This window comes from Alligator mississippiensis, chromosome 4, assembly GCF_030867095.1.
Source record: "Alligator mississippiensis isolate rAllMis1 chromosome 4, rAllMis1, whole genome shotgun sequence".
Taxonomy (NCBI): Eukaryota; Metazoa; Chordata; order Crocodylia; family Alligatoridae; genus Alligator; species Alligator mississippiensis.
The window spans coordinates 228925943-228945895 of NC_081827.1; the positions used below are offsets into that span (position 1 = coordinate 228925943).

The window sequence follows — 19953 nt, forward strand, 5'->3', positions numbered from 1 at the left end:
TAATATTCAGGGTCAGGTTGCAGTACCCTACACTGAAAATTACCTGACACCACCAGCAGTCCCAAAGAATTCAATGGAAATACTTGTACATTGTGAAGCAGTCAATGTGACAGTATTGCAGTCTGGCATTAGAATATTTGTATAACATTGCTGCAATTAGATTAACTGAATGGTACAACGGCAAACCTCCATTCTAAGACAAGCAGATTTTATTTATTTTTTAATGTGTATGGATTCTGTTATTACAAGAGATTTTTTTTAACAAGTGTGTACACTGCTGTGTACACATGTGCATATGCATGCATCATTCACCCTTCAGTGAAGTTATTCTTAAGCCTAAATATCTGAGACGTTTGATTTTAAAATTTAGAAACTCCTGGTTTTTTAATATATACCTGTATTTATAAACATACCTCCCATGCTTCACAAAAATATAATAAACTATCAACACAGAAATTAAATGGCTATTAATGTATCTTCTTTAAAAGTAAAAAGATAGTTAGATCTTCCTGAAAGTGAAAGAGGCGTATCCTTCCCCAAGCTGGTACTAGGAATGTTCTCTCTGTTCTAAATACACTCATGGATGGTAGGACAATTTCATTCTCTAACAAGATCAAAACACACTTAGAGGATCAAGAAGCAGTGAAACCGATACATTATAAACATTGTAATACCATGAAAAATACAATGAGGTCATAACTATAAGTAACCAATGGAAGATACAAAAGATCTTTTTCAATATTAGCAGTCAAATAGGGAAGCCAATCAGAAACGCAGAACCTTCCTTTTGACAGCTACCACCTCTGAAAAGCCAATCCACATCCACAGCGGGTTGACTACCAGGCGGCAGCAGAGATTCATTGAAGAAATTCTTGAGGGTTCATTTACTATCAATTCTGAGTGCAAGTACAACCATATAAGGGACCGCTGGTGTGAGCAAGACACCAACCAAATGAATGCCGAAGTCAGCCTTTACGGACAGCAACAGCAAGCTCACCGAAGCAGCACTGCAATTATGGACAGCAATCAGCTTTGTGGCAGTACTGTCCTAACTCCCACAAGACCTTACCCTCGTGCAAAGACACAGACACCACCTCCACCTGCAGCGCTACAGCAAGGCACAGCAAACATTTCACATGCAGCACAAGTTCATGACTGGCCACACTAAACACTATAACGCACAGGGCAGTCAGGACCCAGCTGCAGCTCTGCAGCCACAGCCGGCCCTCATTCAACATGCGCCATGTGGCCCACAACACCTACTGCCATTCCTCAAAGAGCAAGTAGCCACTTCTCACAGGAGCAACCGGGCACTTCAATGCGACCGCTTGCAAGACAGCAGCTGGGATCCAGGTACCCCTAGGGCGAAGTGCGCAAAGCGGTGCTTGCTATGACAAGTGAAGGAGATTCCTGCGGGCTGGGATGGCAGGAGCTGCTGCATCCCGCACCCCAAGCTGCGGAGGCCGAGGTGACGGACCTGGCATGATAGGCCAGGTGAGGTCTCTTCAGCTGCGGAACAGGCCATGCCTCCTCTCGTCTGCCCGAGTGGGACCCCAGCCCGTGACAGCTGCAACCCCGCCGTGCCCGCCCGAGACCTGCCGCCGCCGTCGGCCCGGACGCCGCAAGCGCGGGGAAACCAGCAGCAGCAGCCCCAGGCCGCTACGCCAACTGCGGCCGACGCGCACACCTCGCCATTCAGAGACGCGTCTTGCGCCTCTCTCCCGCTCTACGCTAGCGTAAGGGCCTCCCCCTGCCGCTCATCAAAACACTCGCGAGTCCGGACGCAAAGAAGATGGCGGAGCAGGGCCCGCTTACGGCGCCGGAGCGGGCTTGACGCTGCGCTGTTTGCGCAGGGCCCCGTCAGGAGCGCGGGGCGCTGCGGCGGGGAGCGTGCGTAGTGCGCTTGGTGAATGCCAATGGCCTATTTCCCGTGAGGGGAGGGGGGGCGGCTGATAAACAATGGTGCCCCCCCTGCGCGGCTCCCTTACCGATTCCTCCTCCTTCTCCATGCCCGTGGGCATCTGCGGCACCGCCCGGTTGATGGAGACGCAGTCGTTGAGGTCGGGCATGTCCTTGCCGCGGTAGATGGGCAGCGGTTTGGCGGCGTCTAGCGCCCGGGCGCGGAAGGAGAGTTTGCTCATTGTCTCCCCCTCACAATAACAGCCCGCGGCGGCGGGCGGGGGGCTCAGTGCGGCCGCGCCGCCGCCTGCCGGCTCCCGCGCCCGGCCCGCCGCACCATGGGGGGCCCCGCCGCCCCGGACCAGCTCCCGCAGAGCCGCCCGCCGCTCCCAGCGCGCGCCCCGCAGCCCTAGATCCGCGCCGGGCTCGCCCGCTCCGCTCCCTGCGCCATGGCCAACATGGCGGACATTAACCAAAGCGGCCAGCGATCCCGGCAGCCACCGCGAGAGCGCGGGGGGAGGGGGAGCGGCGCGGGCGGGAGGGGGGGGGAGTTGGGGGGGGGGGGGGGGAAGAGCGCTGCGCGCGCAGCCGGCCGGGGATAGAGCGTGCGGGAGGCAGCCCTGGGCCCGCACTCTGGAGTTGTCCTTGCCCCTGCGCAGGCACACAGGTGTGCACAGCGCGGGCAAGCACGCATACACACCCAGGGGTGCACAGCATGCACAGGCACACAGTGGCGCACACACACACAGGTTGCGCACATACACAGATGTGCACAGCACGTGTGCACACCACCCACTCACTCATAACTATGCACACAGACGTGCACACCTTGACTAATACCATCTTCCCAATTCATATTTAGCAGTGTTTTGAAAATAGCTTACCGTTCTCTCTCTCTGGTATTGAGATGACAACTCTTTTATTAATAAAACTTACCAACTATGGGCTGGTTGCAGTATTTCTTTTTGTGAATGCACCCACGTGGCTTTGCACAGTGTTTGTGCACATGTACACACATGCACAGGTGTGCACAGCTACACGCAAATATATAGATGCACACAATGTATACATGTACACATACACAAGTGCAAAGCTGTGCATATGCAGGTGTGCACATGTGCAAGTTGGAGGCAAACGTGTGTACAACTGCACACATGCACATGTACATGTGTGTAAGCACACATGCAGCTTGCGCAACGTGCACCCACACAGGTGTGCACAGCTGTGCGTGCATGAACACACACATACATCATATGTAGACTCCACTGAACAGTCCTGGGGTAGACGATCCCTGGTGCATGTGGGTGCTGCAGATAGCGGGTAAGTCCTGTGCCAGAGACCACTACAGTCGGAGTCCTGGCCATGGGCACACATCTCAGAGGAGCTGCTCAGCCCAACTGCTCCTCACAGGCAGGAACAGAGTTTGCCACCTGAGGCAGAAGGCAGTGGGGATGCACAACTTACTGACTGACTGAAGCAGATTAGAGAGAGAGAGAGAGAGAGAGAGTAGCTCTGGTGAACTACACCTCAGTTCAGAGGCCATGAAAGGACAACAGAGCACGCGATATGAAGTGGACATGGCTTGACCCTGTCTCTTCATGGCCTCTGATGAAGTGACTTTGAGTTTACAGAGCTGGTGCGTGTAGCTGTAAGGGGCTTGTCCTCAGGGGCACCCAGAGGTTGTTTCTAACCTAATACAGGAAGAACCAGCAGCAAAAAAAAGGGGGGGTGGGGAGGGGAGTAGAGTAGGAGAGCAAAAGGGTTACAACAGTGAGAAGTGCTACTGATGTAACCCCCCTTTTTGTGGTATACATTAGCTAATAGCTTAAAAAAACGTGCACCTAGCCCACAGTGAAGGATAGTGTCCACATGTCCCCACTGAAATTTTGGAGTGATTTTTCCCTTCACTGAGGCCTGGATTGCACCCACAGGTGACAGAGCCCTGAGAGACTTAACGCTTGACTTCCCTGCTAAAAAGGTGTGATTTTGTACCTGGAGGTAACCACAAGCATGAGTGATCCCAAGGTAAGACTGTAGTAAAGTCTAAACATTTTTTCTTTACCACACAGTAAAAATTGATGAGATCAACCCTACATATTCCTGTCAGGAAGAAGTTCCTTCATAGTGAGGCTACAGTACCTAGCTTTCGCGGTACCTGTATCTTGGGATCAAAAAAATGGAAGTTCGTAGCACCACCACAAAAGCTCATTGTCACTGCAGCTTTAATGTGTGCTTGAGTTAACTTCTCTCATTAGCCTAGATGGAGTGAGAGTACTAACAGGGGAGCAGTACAGAGTGAGTGGATTAGCACCAGAGTAGCCTAGTCCCCACTGTATTATTAGCTCCAGCCTCAGCATCAACAGCTTGTCCTGACATGCAAGCCAGCTGCAGTTTAAAGCACTATTTAACTCAAACTCAAGATGTATGTATGTGCATAGGAGAGTCAGGCAAGGCTAAATGTTGAATTCGCTCTCATATTAACACTGTAGTGAAGACAATCTTGTAGTTACCCAGGCATATCTTTTTCCCTTAGCTCTCTACATGTAGGTATTTGGCTGTGAAGAGCATCCAGAAGCTTCAGGGAAAGCAGAAGGCAGGTACCTGTTTATTTTGTACTGCTTCCCACGGCTTGTAAGTTATTCATGCACATGCATTTTTTTAAATTTGTTGCTGACACTTTTTCTGGGATAATGATAATTTGCTTCTGTTTAGCTTAATTCTAAATGCTCTTTGGGCTAACCTACATAGGAACAGGAATCCTTACTCCACAGAGTAAGGGTAGGATGTAAGGAGTAAGGGTATCTCACAAAGTTATTAAAATAAAGCTATGCCTAAATAACTCAAGGTGTACAAGCCTTGAATACTTCTAATGTTCCAGATAATTATTTACTCCATGGTCAAGGTATTGATTTTGATCTATAAAATCTTATGTGAAATGCCTTGCCACCTCTCTGACATGCTATTTTGTTCTTTAATGACCAGCGATGGTCAGGACCTTTTGTTTACATCTTATTTGAGAGGTGTCGGACCAGATTTCCAACTGAGGTATGGACACACTTGATAACTGATGTAGACTAAAGATTGGCATCCTGTGGCCTGCAGCTTGAATTTAGCCCATGACTATAGAACAAACTGGCTGTGGATGCTCTCCCCATGCTGCCAAGAGAACAAGTGGTGGTCATGGGCAAACCTTAGTGCTTGTCTACCCTCGTGGGGGGGATCCAGGATTTTGTGAACAGGGGTGTAGGAACAGCAACTGGCACTGGAGGGATGACAGCACTTTTGTTCCCAGCTCCCTCCTTGCACTGAGGCAAGCAGAGTAGGGACTTTTTTAAGTCCCCAAAACTAGTAAAAAGCCTGTCCCCGACCCTGCTCTCAGCACTTTCTCCCGTCCCCCTCCATCCTCAGCAGCATGTCTGATCCAATTTATTTTCCCCCTCCCCTGCCCACTGCTGATACTGTCTCTGGCTTATCTTGGGTGGTGGTGGTGAGAGTGTCCAGTTCTCTCCCTTGTGAAATGAATTGGGAGGGTTGCAGGTTGAGTGGGACTTCAGAGCCACTGGAACCAGGCTGAGCAAGGGACAGCAGGAGCAGAGGGAACCAGACAGAGAGGAGCAGAGCGGAGGAATCTACCTATTGTCACTCCTCTTCCTGGCTGAAGTGAGCAAGGGACAGCAGCATCAGTGGGGACAGTGGCAGCAGCAGTGTGTGTGTGTGGGGGGGGGGGGTGGAAGAAGAGGGGACACACTAGGATGGAAGGGAAGGGAGGGTCTGGATCTCATTAGACTCAAAAGGGAAGCCTACTCCAGTTGGAAAATGGGAAGCATCACCAAAGAGGACTACTCAGCACTCGCCCATACCTGTAGGGAGTGGTCCAGAAAAGCCAAGGCACAAACTGAACTCAGGCTAGCTTCAGGGATCAAGGACCACAAAAAGTCCTTCTTCAGATATGTGGGAAGTTGAAAAAAGACTAAAAGTAGCATTGGGCCCCTGTGGGATCAAACGGGGCAGCTGACATTCGATGCCCAAGAAAAGGCCAATCTCCTAAACAATTTTTTTGCACTGGTTTTTCACCCTCTCAAGGGGATCATATTGTCAGAAAGGACACTAACCAGCCTGGGAGCGGGTGGCGGGCCCAAAACTGATGTGGATCAGGTGAAGGAACACTTTGAGAATCTGGACATTCACAAGGCCGTGGGCCCTGACAGAATGCACCCAAGAGCCTCGAAGGAGCCAGAAGACATCATTACACCCCACCTTCTCAAAGATATTTGAAAAGTCATGGTGCTCGGGCGAGGTCCCAGAAGACTGGAAAAGGGCCAATGTGGTTCCTATCTTCAAGAACGGGAGGAGGGATGACCCGGGGAATTATAGACCAATCAGTCTGACATCCACCCCAGGAAAAATCCTAGATAAAATTGTCAAGAGATCCATCAACACCAAACTAACAGAAGGCAAGCTTCTGAAGGCCAGCCAACATGGCTTTGTGACTGGCAGGTCTTTCCTGACCAACCTCATCTCCTTCTGTGACCAGGTGACACAAAGCCTGGACAAGGGGGATGACGTAGATGTCGTATATCTGGATTTCAAGAAAGCCTAGTTTCCCACAGTGTCCTCATGGCTAAGCTGAGGAACTGTGGCCTTGATCATCTTACAGTCTGATGGCTAGGTAACTGGCTACAAGATCAGACCCAAAGAGTACTAGTTGATGGAACCAAATCAATGTGGCACAGGGTGAGCAGTGGAGTCCCTCAGGGCTCGGTACTTGGGCCAGTACTCTTTAACATCTTCATTAACGATCTGGATTTGGGAGTCGGATGTGAGCTGGCCAAATTTGCAAATTACACCAAATTATGGGGGCGGGCAGTCACACCGCAGGACAGGCTGGGGATACAGGCCAACTTGGACCTGCTGTCAAGGTGGGCTGACCAAAACATGATGGTCTTCAATGTAGAGAAGTGTAAGGTGCTCCACCTCAGTAGGAAGAACCATCAACACACAAGCTTGGCAGTGCTACACTTGATAGCACCACAACCAAAAGAGACTTGGGTGTCCTGATTGACCACAGTATGAATATTAATTACCAATGCGATGCTGTGGCTGGCAAAGCAAGCCAAACTCTGGTGTGCATCTACCGATCCATCTCAAGCAAAACCAGAGATGTCATCCTCCCACTTTACTCAGCCTTAGTGAGGCCACAGCTGGAGTACTGCATCCAGTTTTGGGCCCCCCACTTCAGGAGGGATGTGGAAAAGCATGAGAGAGTCCAGAGGAGAGCCACTCGTATGATCCAATGCCTGGAGGGCAGGCCATAGGAGGAGAGGCTGAGGGATTTGAGACACTTCAGTTTGGAAAAGAAAAGGTTCAGGGGTGACTTGATAGCAGCCTACAATTATATAAGAGGGGTACATCAGGACCTGGGAGAACGCCTGTTCACCAGAGCTCCCCAAGGGATAACAAGGTCTAATGGCCACAAACTCCAGGAAGGCTGATTTAGACTAGACATAAGGGAAAAGTTCTTTATGGTGCATGTGTCCAGAGTCTGGAACAGACTCCCCCCAGAGGTGGTGCAAGCACCTACTCTGAACTCTTTCAAAAAATGTCTAGATATTTTTTCTTGCTGGGATCACTTGATCCCAGCTGTCTTCCTGCCTGGGGGGGGGGGGGGAGGGGGTTGGACTCGATCTCATGAGGTCCCTTCCAGCCCCTAATGTCTATGAAATCTATTAAATATATGAATAGAAAAAAACATACCTGGCTGCTGCTTCCACAGTGTGATCAGAAAGTTGGGGGGCAGGGGGGAGGGCTGGGGGGAAGAGGAAAGGGGAAGAGGGGAAAAGGATGCATCCATGCCACTGTACCTGCCCCTGCCTACCATTGATCTAGACATCATTTAAGGCAAGAGGCATTTCATTCTTGGCTTCACTGAATTTTGTAATCAGGTAGGACTGAGACTGAACTCCGTGAATTCTGTAGACCCTGTGCATGTTATGTAGGTACAATGGCACAGTACAGAATTACATGTTTCTCCTACTGCAACTGATACCCTTCTTGAAGGGACTTGCTAGCAAAAGTCTGTATATAAATTATATAATTGACATACACCCTCATCTTACCCACTGCCTAAAGTAGATCTAATCACTCAACGCATAGTACGATAAAAAAATTAGCTAAACCGAACCACATTTTCTACCAGGCAACTGGATAATAAAATAAATGATAAAGAATAAAAACCAAAAGTCAGTCACTCCTTAGGGTCTTCTAAGTACGGCATTGTGGACTGGCTCTCAGGAGATCTAAGTTAATTTCTCAACTGCCACAATTTTTTATGGTACTGGGGGCAAAGCATTTAAACTTTTTCTGCCTCTATTTCCCATCTTTAAAACATGGATAAAATATTTTTACCCACCCCTCAGCCTATTTTCTCTTTGGTGTACAGCACTAAGCAGAATTAAACCCTGATCTGACCTGGGAGTCTCTTGGCATCATGGTAATTCAAATAATGTCAGCAAGGCCTTTGACACTGTCGACCACCCCATCCTCATTAAAAAACTAGGTGACTGTGGCATTGATGCCTACATGGTCAGATGGATTGCGAATTGGCTGAAGGGTCATACTCAGAGGGTGGTGGTGGATGGGTCATATTCGACCTGGGGGGAAGTGGACAGCAGAGTCCCCCAGGGCTCAGTCCTTGGACCTGCGCTGTTCAATTTCTTTATCAGCGATTTGGATGATGGGGTAAAAAGCAACCTGTTCAAATTTGCTGATGATACCAAAATTTGGGGTGAGGTGGGCACGTTGGCAGGGAGCGAAAGACTGCAGAAAGACCTGGATAGGTTGCAGGGGTGGGCTAACAAAAACAGGATGCGTTTCAATACTGACAAGTGCAGGGTGCTGCACTTGGGCAGTAGTAACCAGCAGCACACTTTTAAGATGGGAAACTCCCTTCTTGAGAGCACGGAGGCAGAAAGGGATCTTGGAGTCATCATTGACTCCAAGATGAACGTGGGCCGACAATGCGAGGTCACAGTTGGCAGGGCTAACCGGATCTTATCGTGTATCCACAGGTGCATCTCAAGTAGGTCCAAGGAGGTGATCCTCCCCCTCTACGCGACACTGGTCAGGCCACAGCTGGAGTAGTGTCCAGTTCTGGGCACCCCACTTCAAGAGGGATGTGGACAACATTGAGAGGGTCCAGAGAAGGGCCACTCGCATGATCTGGGGACAACAGGGCAGACCCTACAATGAGAGGCTACGGGACCTGAACCTGTTTAGCCTTCACAAGAGAAGGCTGGGGGGGGACCTGGTGTCTGTCTATAAACTCACTAGGGGGGACCAGAAGGGTTTGGGGGAGACCTTGTTTCCCCAAGCACCCCCCGGGATAACAAGGAATAACGGCCACAAGTTGTTGGAGAGTAGGTTTAGATTAGACATCCGTAGGAACTACTTCACAGTCAGGGCGGCTAGGATCTGGAACCGACTTCCAAGGGAAGTGGTGCTGGCTCCTACCCTGGGGGTCTTTAAGAAGCGGCTTGATGCCTACCTGACTGGGGTCATTTGAGCCCAGTTTTCTTCCTGCCCAGGCAGGGGGTCGGATCTGAAGATCTACAAGGTCCCTTCCAACCCTACTTCTATGATTCTATGTTTCTATGAATAAGTATGCCATAAGCAAAGGGAGGAAAGTTAGTTTTTCAGAATATTTCATTCCATTTCTCCTGAATCTGAAAAGGTTTTCCCCAACTTTGAGGGATTTATTTTAAAGTATGTTTGTAAGTGATGTCATATATACCACACAGTAATGGAAACGCTTATATTTAGCTAAGGATGTGGAAAATTTGCAAAAAGAATCTTCTACAAAATTTAAGATTTGGTTTTTACATGGAAATTACACAGACAACTGAATTAATGTGCGACTTGATTTAGTTTCAGTGGTGTTACACTATTACATGAACACTTTTCAAAGAGTTTAAGAACGTTAGATATTGATTTACTTTAAACTACCCCATTTGGCACTAAGATACTGTTTACAACCTATCAAACTCAGTAATGCAGTGTTTTAAACATGGTTTTGTTCTTAGTCACTTCTATCCTACTAGGATAAAACCATCAGGTACACATGATGGTCCCTCCACAAAGTAGATTTCCAGAGCATATATGGGATTTTTCATGGTATGTGACTGATCTTGTGTATGTGTATTGCTGTAGATCCCAAGTGCTCTATCCTAGCCTGCAGGCCAGATCAACCCCTAGTGCCATGTCGTGGAGCTCCATGGGCCATAGCCCTGTACTCTTCTAGATCATGTAGCACAGAGCCCAATTCCAGTGCAGGGGACCAGATGGAAGCTACACAAGGCCCTGATCCCAGCACACAAGGCCAGAGAGAGGCTGCACAATGCTCAATCCCAGTGTGCAGGGCCCAACCCAGATGCAAGGGCCTGACCCTGGCATGCAGGGTCCAATCTGACCCATGGACAGGCCACGTGCCTCTCATCTGGGCTATGGGTTCAAAAGATTGAATGAGACTGCTTTAGATGTCTTAATGCCTTTGATGAAAAAATGGTATTATGCTCAACAACGTTAAAGGATGTTTTACTGTAGTTTCTCAAAATCACACATATGAAGTGGTTGCAATAGGAATGAAAGCCTTTTCCCTACTGGAGCATGGGCAGATCAATGCATGGGCTCGTGGGGCCCATGCCTAGGGACCCCTGCCAGTTAGGGTTCCCAGACGTCTGGGTTCCCTCAGATAACAGCAGGTTTCTCCTTGCAGGTAGGCAGCATTCCCAGCTGCAAGGGGTCTTGCTTGGGGCTGCTGGAAGTGGGACGCAGGGGGCATCACATGCATATGTGCACCCAGAAATGTAGCCAGGCAGCAAGGAGAACAGCTCCCTGCAGGTAAGGTTATGGAGGGGTGGGGGGGCAGGGGAAAGAACGGGCATGGGGAGGGGCAGATTGAGGCCCCTAGGCCCCATGGTGAGGGAAGGAGTGGGGCTGGGGTTGAGGATGCTGCCCAGCCAGGGTGGTGTGTGGGACCTGGGGCCAAGGCTGGGAGCAGGATGGAACCACAGGTAGCTTGTCCAGGGGGTAGAGGGGGGGGGCATCTCTTGGCTGCAGTGTGCACACCCCAGGGGAGGCATGGGTGGCATGTCCCTCCCAAATTTATGCAGAGGGTGGATGTGGGCTGCTCGCTGTGGACTCACAACTCTCTGCTCTGCTGCCTTTGCCTTGGGGGCGCTCCGTGCCAGCTGTACTCCCCTGCCCATCCAGCAGCAGTGGGGCTGGTGAGTTGTGCCTCCTGCTGCTGAGGGGGCAGGGGGTGCATGGCCAGCACAGGGCCTCTAGGGAAAAGGCAGCAAGGTGGAGACCCAGAGCTGGCAGCAGACAGGCCACATCCACCCTCACCCTGCTCGGCTCCACACCATTCCAGCCATGCGGGGGGGAGGTGGGGAGGAGCAGGGAGGTGAGGCAGTCATGTGCCACCCCTCCCCCAGCCCAGCTGGGTCCACCCAGCCTCCTCTACAGAGCACGGAGGCCCACCCCACCCTTGGCAGTGATAGCACCAGGAGGGGAAGGGGTCCCACTCCCTTCTGGAGTCCCCACTGGGCTGTGGGAGCCTCCAATTTTTTCGTTGTCCAGGGCCCCAATAAATCTTAATCCACCACTGTACTGGAGGTTTGCTCTGTTTGTAACCAGGACTAGTTACAATGGATAGCTTCACCAGGAAACACCCCCAGTGCATACTGCCATTTGCACTTATGAAACTCTATTCTTTGAAACTAGGACACATTTTGGGGTGTTTTAAAACTAATGAATGCATACAATTAATACAGGTAGTTTTTGGCATCATCACAAATAATCTGTATTTTCTGTTTCATCCCAACGTGATTTTAAACAGCAATGTTTAAAACCTTCTAAAAACAGGAGTAGCAGCAAACTTTAGCACTGATTTTTCACTTCTGAAAAAATAGGTATAAAACTGAGGGGAAGGAGTGGAAGGGATGGGAAGTAAAAGGGCAGAAAGAGAGAGAAAGGAAGAGAAAAGTGGGGCGTAATATTTATAGTCCTCTAGTCACATAGCTATCAATTAGGCCAGTTTTCAGGGTTTTATCAACAACTTGGAGTTTGTCTTCACTTTATCATTGTTTTTCTCTTTTTCTTGGTACCAGGTAAATGGTAAATGTTTGAATGAGCTGTGAGGAACCTAAGCTGACCTACATACTTTAAAATAAGTACCTCAGCATCTATTTTCTATAACTCCACATGTAATCATCCTGGAAAGCCTCTCAATACAACATGAACTCTAAAATGTATCCCTTTCCTTGCCATCATTCAAAGCTTTTTACCCTATCCTAAAAGAGAGATCTTCTTTCAGGCTTTCCAAACCAGTTTTATACCTATTTTTTTGCTTCAGATATGGGTGGAATGCGCCATAACAAACCCTTTATTCATACCAAATGTTTTTATCATCAGACTCTTGCAGAAAAACAAGCTGCATCCGGCTCTTTTCTCTGTAGGGAGCAGGTCATATAATAGCATAACTCCATGAATGCACTCTTAGCTTACTTATGTCAAGGCTGCTTTAGGCCTTGTAGGCCTAAAGGACCATTTTATTCCTGTCAAACGTCTTCACAGTTGTTTATACTTTTATAATAGAATAAATGTCATCCATTATTTATTAAATTAAAAAAAAAAAAAGAGAGCGAGAAACATGTTTGTGCCTTTTTACTAAGGCTTTGTCTACTCTACAAAGGGTTTGCCAGCACAGCTAGTGAAGATGCAGTTTATATTACCAAAAGAGTCCTTTTCCTAGTGTAACATATGTAGTTGTCCCATCCACCCCCGACCTGCAAGCCTGTGAACCAGAGGTCAAAACCCACATGGGTCCAAAGGGTCATTGCCTGGGAGAGAGGATGCACAAAGGAGCTTAGGTTCATGCAAGTCGCACAGAGGTACGGCAACTTACCCGGTTCCCAGGTAGGGGAAGTTAGCTGGATCTAATAGAGGAAGGAAGAAACAGAAAGTTACCTTGAGTAGACTGGGTGGGAGCTCTGAACATGGAGGGAACATGGCATCCTAGTGAGTGTGGCAGCTGATGGCCAATTATCTGCAGAGAAGGGAGAAGTGTGTAAGCATTAGCATGGGCAATCCTGCTTAGGCGGCTCCTGTCAATGTTGGGTGGACAGGGAACAGGGTCAAGGGATTTTTGTAGATTGGGCAAAGTTCCCCGCAGCAGTGGATCAGAATAGACTTTGTTAAAAGAGAGTTAAGAAACAAAGACTCTTGACTGGTGGAGGGTACAGAAAGGAGGCATGGTAAAGATCCTGCACAGGAATAGGACTGTTGAGCTTGAAGGCTAAACATTGACTCACCGGACACTGGGGTATGAGCCTGGGAGATTGTGAAGTTTGACCCAAGCTAGATCTGGGATTAATATCTGTGTGATCAGTTAAGAGTAACTAGAGATACCTCTGGAGTGTGTAGATGCACCAGGGAGAAAGATGGATAAGTATTTCATCAATAACCATCTGTGGAGTGGTATGCACAGGGTCTAGGGGAAGAGGAGTCCTGTAAAGAGGCTAAAAGCCACTACCTGGTTTGGAGAGGGACAGAAGACCACACCTCCCAATGTTCATTTTCTCTTTTCATTATTTTCTTCTTAACATCAAAGGCGTGGCAGGCAAGTATGAAGGAGAACCAGTGTAGAACTGGGTAGAACAGGTTCAACCTCTATTTAAAAAAAGGGGTAGTTCTGAACTACTACAATACAGTATGAATGATTTGATTGTATATCTTAAAAATATGATTAAAGTACCTCATTGCTATAGCAATAGTCACCGTTGAATTATATGAATTTGGGGGACTCTCTCTAATTCATGTTATACCTGATAGATGACTCTGTGAAAACTACTGCAGCCTACTGTAAGCATAGGCAGATATGCATATGCACCCACACAAGCAGAGCGTTCTGCAGTCATTCTCACAAGCACACATGAACCACATGGGTCTTATGGTAGAATCTACCATGTAAACAATATACATTTTTTCAATTTTTTTGTATTAGTAACTGCATTTTTATTTTAATATTTTTGTAACATCTTTGCTGGAGAAACAAAAGGCTTAATTCTCAAACTGACAGCTACTTAAAAGGGCCAGGTACTTGAAATGCATATTGATAGAAATACACATGTATATAATATTTCATAATACAGTCATTAATTTGTGGAATAATATATTTTATGGCATACATCCATAAATTGTATTTATGCTCTAGTGCATGTCATCATGCTAGGGATTTAATTCAGTTTCTTTTCTTTTTTTTAGCTGAACTACCACAGTAAGTGCTACCTGCCTACTTTTAATAAACTACCAAACTAAACTAAACTAACTACTACACTTTTAATAAACATTTAAGTCCACCTAAATTAACAACCAGAACCAGAACAAAATCTCAAATGTAACAAAATAAACTTACAACAAAGTTTAAATGATTGGCAAAACACTAAACAAAAGGCCATTCATGGCTCAGAAGATAATCAACATATTGAATTACATCCTTAAGTATATAGGAAGCCAGAGCAGAGATCTGTGCACTGATTTTTATGTGCTCATAGCAACCTACTCAATGTAGAAGAGGGGCAGCTGCATTCTGCATCAGCTGAAACCTTTGGGTATCTTTCAAGAGCAGCCCTTAGTATAGTACATCTAGTGTGAAAGACTAACTGCATATTGTCTCTAAGTCAGAGGAAAGGTGACAATATCACCTTACCTAACCCCCTTAAGAATATTTGCAACAGGTCATTTCCATAAATATTTAATTACTCTTTATTTACATCAGATTTTTTTTTAAAGACATCTCCACCAATATCATTATCTGAATCTCAGAGGAAAATCAGAGAAACTCTTTTGCTGTCTTGGGAGTGATGGTGTAAGAGTCAGGTCCTAATGTACTTTCTACACTGGGAATTTGACACGGTTTGACAAATTATTAGCAATACTTTTCTTTGCACTGGTACTAAAATAGTGTAATATAGAGCCTCAACAGGACAGGTCCATTTTCAGATCCATTTCAGAAAGAATTATTAGTATCTCCAATGGTTCAGGTTTCATCTACACTGGTAATTAAACTGCTTTCTGCATGCCCTAGTTCATGGGGGCAAAAGTGACAGCTCGAGAGGAAGAGAGGAAAAGAGTCATACAGTATCATTAGATATTAACATTCCCAACTCTAACACCAGGTTTCTGCTTTTAGACAGAGTATTCAAGACTTAAAGCAACAACCTGTAAGTGGGGCTCCCATGAATAACAATGGGAATGCAGACCCCTCTATTATCTGGAAAAAGAATTCCATTAACCCTCTGTCAAATAATTCAGAATTCCTAAACACCTAGTATCATACTTGAACAGTATTTCTAATATGTATATCCATAAAACTTCCGTTCTGGCCCATTAAGACCTGGACACGATTTTTCTCTTTTGTGCCCCATGAAGGTCAATCATAGGTCTATATATGGCTCTAACAGAGTCTAATTGTTGGAACAGTTGCCACATCACAGCATACCATATTTACTCAAATACAGAACAAGTTCCCCGCCCCCCACAATCATCACGAGGAAAAAGGCCCTTGTTTCACATTTGCATACAAGGAAACCACATTAAATACATTGTCTGTCTTTGAACTGCTGCTAAAAGCTGCATGTTCTTAGTAATGAAAAACAATTATGAAGTTGATGAAATGAGCCAACACTAAGCATGACTATAAAGTACATGACCCTTATTGAGCAAACATGCTGATGGGAACCTACCATAAGGATAGGTTAATGCAGCCCATCTGAATAAGACATATGCCCATTAAGTGCAGTCCTCCTCAGCACTGAGTTTTTTTCAAAGTCAAGGTGAGCCACTATATGGTGTACTTTTTTACTTCCTCTTCATTTCCACAGCTAGCTACACCTTTCTTTCCCATTTCCAATGATTTCTGTTCTTCACTAGCCTTAAATGTCTGAAAAACATCACCAAACGGGGCCTCAAACAGCTTACCCACAATCCCTCTGTTAACTCCTCTCTCAGCTTGTCACATATGATTAATGTGGCCCTGCCCTGCCCAAGGTGAAGCTGAACTAGGTTGCCATATGCCTTATCTGCATATAAATTTTTGGAGGATCCTAGAACACTTGGTTCTAGTCATGAGTGGGAGGCTAATTACCACACGGATCCTTTGGGGAGGAGAAGGAGGTGCATCTCAAGTACACATACATACTTGAGATGCAGAGTTGTGGAGTTACCATGATTTGAAATGCTGTTCACTCTGCTGGAGCCCAGCTCAATGAACTAGATGATAAATCCTAAAGATAAACCTCCAATAATTAGATTCTGTATCTGGAAAGTTATATCAACATTATACATTTTTCATATATAGAATCTAATTATTGGGGGGTCATCTTGTAATCATGGTTGTCTTATATTTGAGTAAATATGGCATATTTGCACCAGAGCATTCATTGTTGGATAAATCACCACCAGCTGAGTTTACCCACTAATCTCAAAACTGCTTTGCAACAGATCAATAAGAGCTAAAATATATCAGCTTCCAAGCCTAATCATAAACTACTTCCAGGTGGGTACTGGAGTTCTCAGCATTGTTGTCTAGCACTGGAAGACCAATATACCTCCTCCCACAGCTTCAAGAAATTGTCCTCCTTCATCTGGAATTTCTGTATCTGCTGCTGATCCTCTCTGTTCCAAAGAAGAATGTATTTCTGCCCATTTGTGCTTGTGGACAGACCTAAACCAATTGCATATCACCAAAGAATAGAGACTGCATCCAATCAAGGAAATGATAATGCTCGAGCAGTCTATACTTAGCTCACTTACCAGCGACTCTTGAAGTGACATATCATGGCATCACTCAGCTTGCTGTTCCTGGAATACCTGTAGCCTACAGGAGACACCAGATAAATCCTAAAAACCTTTATCAGCTGTTGGAAGAGAAAAAAAGTTTCTGATGCACTTAATTGCACTCACTCAAATTCAGAGTTACAAGGAACTAAACAGGAGAAGGACATTCAGAATGAGGTGGATGAGATGCAATTTTCCAGCAAGGTAGATGGCTGAGAATCTTGAAGGAATGGGTTGGGGGAGATTTCATTCAAGAGACCTTCTTCATTCAGAACCTACGTTGAGCAAATGAAGCCATGTAAAATCTACAGCATAAAGCCGGGAACTGTAGGATGCTTGCCCACAAGTTACTATGCTTAATCTGAAGACATTTTGTACAACTAAGAGAAAACACCTCTGAGCAAATCCCAGATGGACATGTGGAAAGGCAAAATGTGGAGGCAATCAATTCTGTTAATCTTGTTTTGGGAAAACAAAAGGAAGTCAGAGCAACCAGGCTAACTATAGTCCAGACAAAATTCTTTAGCTAGGCAATACTGGCACACACTCGCGAAACAGCATACAGCTCACTGGTGCTCATAGTTCAGCGGTTTAGTCAACTCATTAAAATGCCAAGCTAAAGAAAGGGCAGCAAACAATTCTGTAAATATTTCTCTTTAGGTTTAACTTCAATTAAACAATTTGGTATGTATGTGCTGAAGTCCAGTCTTCATCAGCAAAGTACTTAAGCCTGTGGTTAAACCAACTGTTTTACTTTGACCTAAATGCCTGTTTGCCTGGGTTTACATTAATGTACATAATGCACAAGTATATATTCCATGATGGTAGAGGAGACTGTTGGCTACAAAGGATGAACTTACAGGATCATCATAAAATTCTAGTTTATTAGACAGATGCACAAGTCGGATCATAAACCTTGGGGCTGATCCCCTCAAACACACACACACACACACACACACACACACACACACACACACACACACACACACTCAAAGTAGCTAGCTATGAACACTAAGTACCAGTGTCAAGATACACCTATCCCCCAGCACTAGAGTCTGCCGTCAATGGCCACTCGAGGCTTCTTTCAGTGCGATGTTGCTTCAGAAGGGGGTCACCAGCTGGTCCTTCTGGCTGGGCAGGCAGGGTGCTGGTCAGGTCAAAGAGGGTGCCATTGGGGGTCATTCATCACTGCCTTTTATTCCTCTCTGGAAGACTTTGGTGACTCCCCAGTTTTTGGGCTTACCCAATCCAGGGGTCAGTGACCTTGTGGGACGTCCCCCTCAGTGGTTGCTGGATAGCAGCTGTCAGCCCCAGGGGTCATGTCCACAGGTACATGCAGTCTCAGGAATCCGTTGATGAAGTTTGATTAATTCACTGCCATGATGAATAGGGCTCTGGGGGTGGTTGATCGGGGTGGGGTATTCAGTCCCAAGAGTCGGTCTTCTGCATTGATTAGTTCAAACCAGGGCTTCTGTACCTTTAACAGTGAAGTTTCAGGGACTTCCTGGCTCTGTATTGATCCTTTCCTCTCGTTAGTCTGTGGTTTTGTAGGTGTTAATTGCCACTTGTTAACTTGTTATCATGGCTAACTACTATATTACACAATCAATCAAGATAGATTCATGGACCCGCTCAATACAGAGAAGCCGCGGTTCAATTCCTGCACTTGCTAACATTGTTACATGGTACAACTTACTTTTAAACTTAAGTACGTTTGTTACAAAGTTAGAAAGCATAGAATATAAAACATAAAAGGGTGAAATGCCATGGCACATACAACAAATAAACCAAATACAATGGGGGGGGTAGACACACTGATTCAGAATACTATTTTATACCCATAAAAGCATCTACAAACTATATTTTTATTACAAGTACACCTTATATTCTATGAATGTAATAACAGTATAATAAAAGAAGAGGAGCGAGGAAGGAAGAAAAGGTAGAAAAGAGAAAGCATCCCCAAAAGGGGGCAAATACTGCAAAAGAGGCTTTTTGCGATATGGAAGGGGGCTTCACATTGGAGGGGTGGGACAGGCACAAAAAAAAAGGTTTCTTGCTACAAAACAACAGACACAAGAAAGAGCATACAGTTATGTGTTGGCTGCCCTAGGAAAAACACACACACACACACACACACACACGAGACACAGGACACCTGAATGCCAGAACCCCAGGGCCAATAGATAAAAACGATAAGATAGAATATTAATTTATTTCATTATATACTCTTACCTCTCTCTTTATGAAATATTACATGTTTTGAAAGCTCTCAGCCACCCCAGGATATGCAGAGTGTGAAGAGCCAAATTCTGAAATAGGAAAGCAAAGAAACACTCTCTCAAGAAAAAAATGTTTAGTAGTTGAATTATCTTTAAGTGTTCATCTAGAATTTGAGGTGATTGAATATATAGTATTATCTATGGGGTAAATGCTGAAGTACTTATTCAGGTATCACTTAAGGTGTGGGGGCTTACTAAAAAGTTAAAACAGGGTAAAACTGGAGAATAACCTACAGTTCTTGTTCACAGAAAATATGGAGATATTCATGTTTTCCTATAAACATTATTTTTTTTCTTGAGCCATTTTGTCCAAGCAATAACACTCCTCCCTCCCTTCATTTTATACTATATGTGTGGAGTCAATGTATAAAAGGAAGAGGAACTTACTGGATGCAGGTATAACAGTGTCAAAAGGCATGCTTCATCTCTTAGAGACAGATTGGGTTTTCATATCAGTTTTATCTTAACATCCTTGTTTTTCATCCTAAGTCTTGATGCTGATATTTAATATAAATAATGCTCATTTTTACTGTAAAGTGGAAAAAAAAATAATTTAAAAGCCCACAGAACATTAGAAATACATCCCAGGTCTTTGTTCAATATTCAACTAGTTCTGACACCTTAACCTTCCTTGCATTAACTTGAAACCTCCAAGTCAGACATAAAAGCAAATCTTACCTTGAGAATTTACAATGCTGTGATATGACTGGTTTTAAAGACTGAATGATTCCTTATTTGACATTTTTGTGCATTGTTGTGTTCTTTAAAAAGCATGTGAGGCTGAAATATAAAATATTCATGGACACTAAAAAACAAGACAAAGACATCTGTTCAAAAAAAAAAATCCAAAAAGGCCTCCAACAAGTTATGCTGCTCT

At 45.6% G+C, this 19953-nt stretch overlaps 1 protein-coding gene and 1 long non-coding RNA gene across 3 annotated transcripts in view; one reads left to right on the forward strand and one right to left on the reverse strand.

Annotated features, from left to right (window-relative positions):
• Positions 1-2339, reverse strand: part of EPC2 (enhancer of polycomb homolog 2) — an 82631-nt gene extending 80292 nt beyond the window's left edge. Inside the window, exon 1 of the mRNA XM_006278706.4 lies at positions 1989-2339. Within this exon, the coding sequence (XP_006278768.1) occupies positions 1989-2141 (153 nt within the window). The 5' untranslated portion in view covers positions 2142-2339. The remainder of the gene's footprint in view (positions 1-1988) is intronic.
• Positions 1973-13705, forward strand: LOC109281417 (uncharacterized). 2 transcript variants are annotated; one of them, XR_002088065.2, is made up of 5 exons: positions 1973-2060; positions 3831-3924; positions 4433-4496; positions 10670-10794; positions 12066-13705. It is a non-coding gene; the product is annotated as an uncharacterized LOC109281417 (long non-coding RNA). The 2 variants fall into 2 exon arrangements; XR_009462119.1 differs by having other exon boundaries at positions 10674-10794.
• Positions 13706-19953: the final 6248 nt, after the last annotated feature.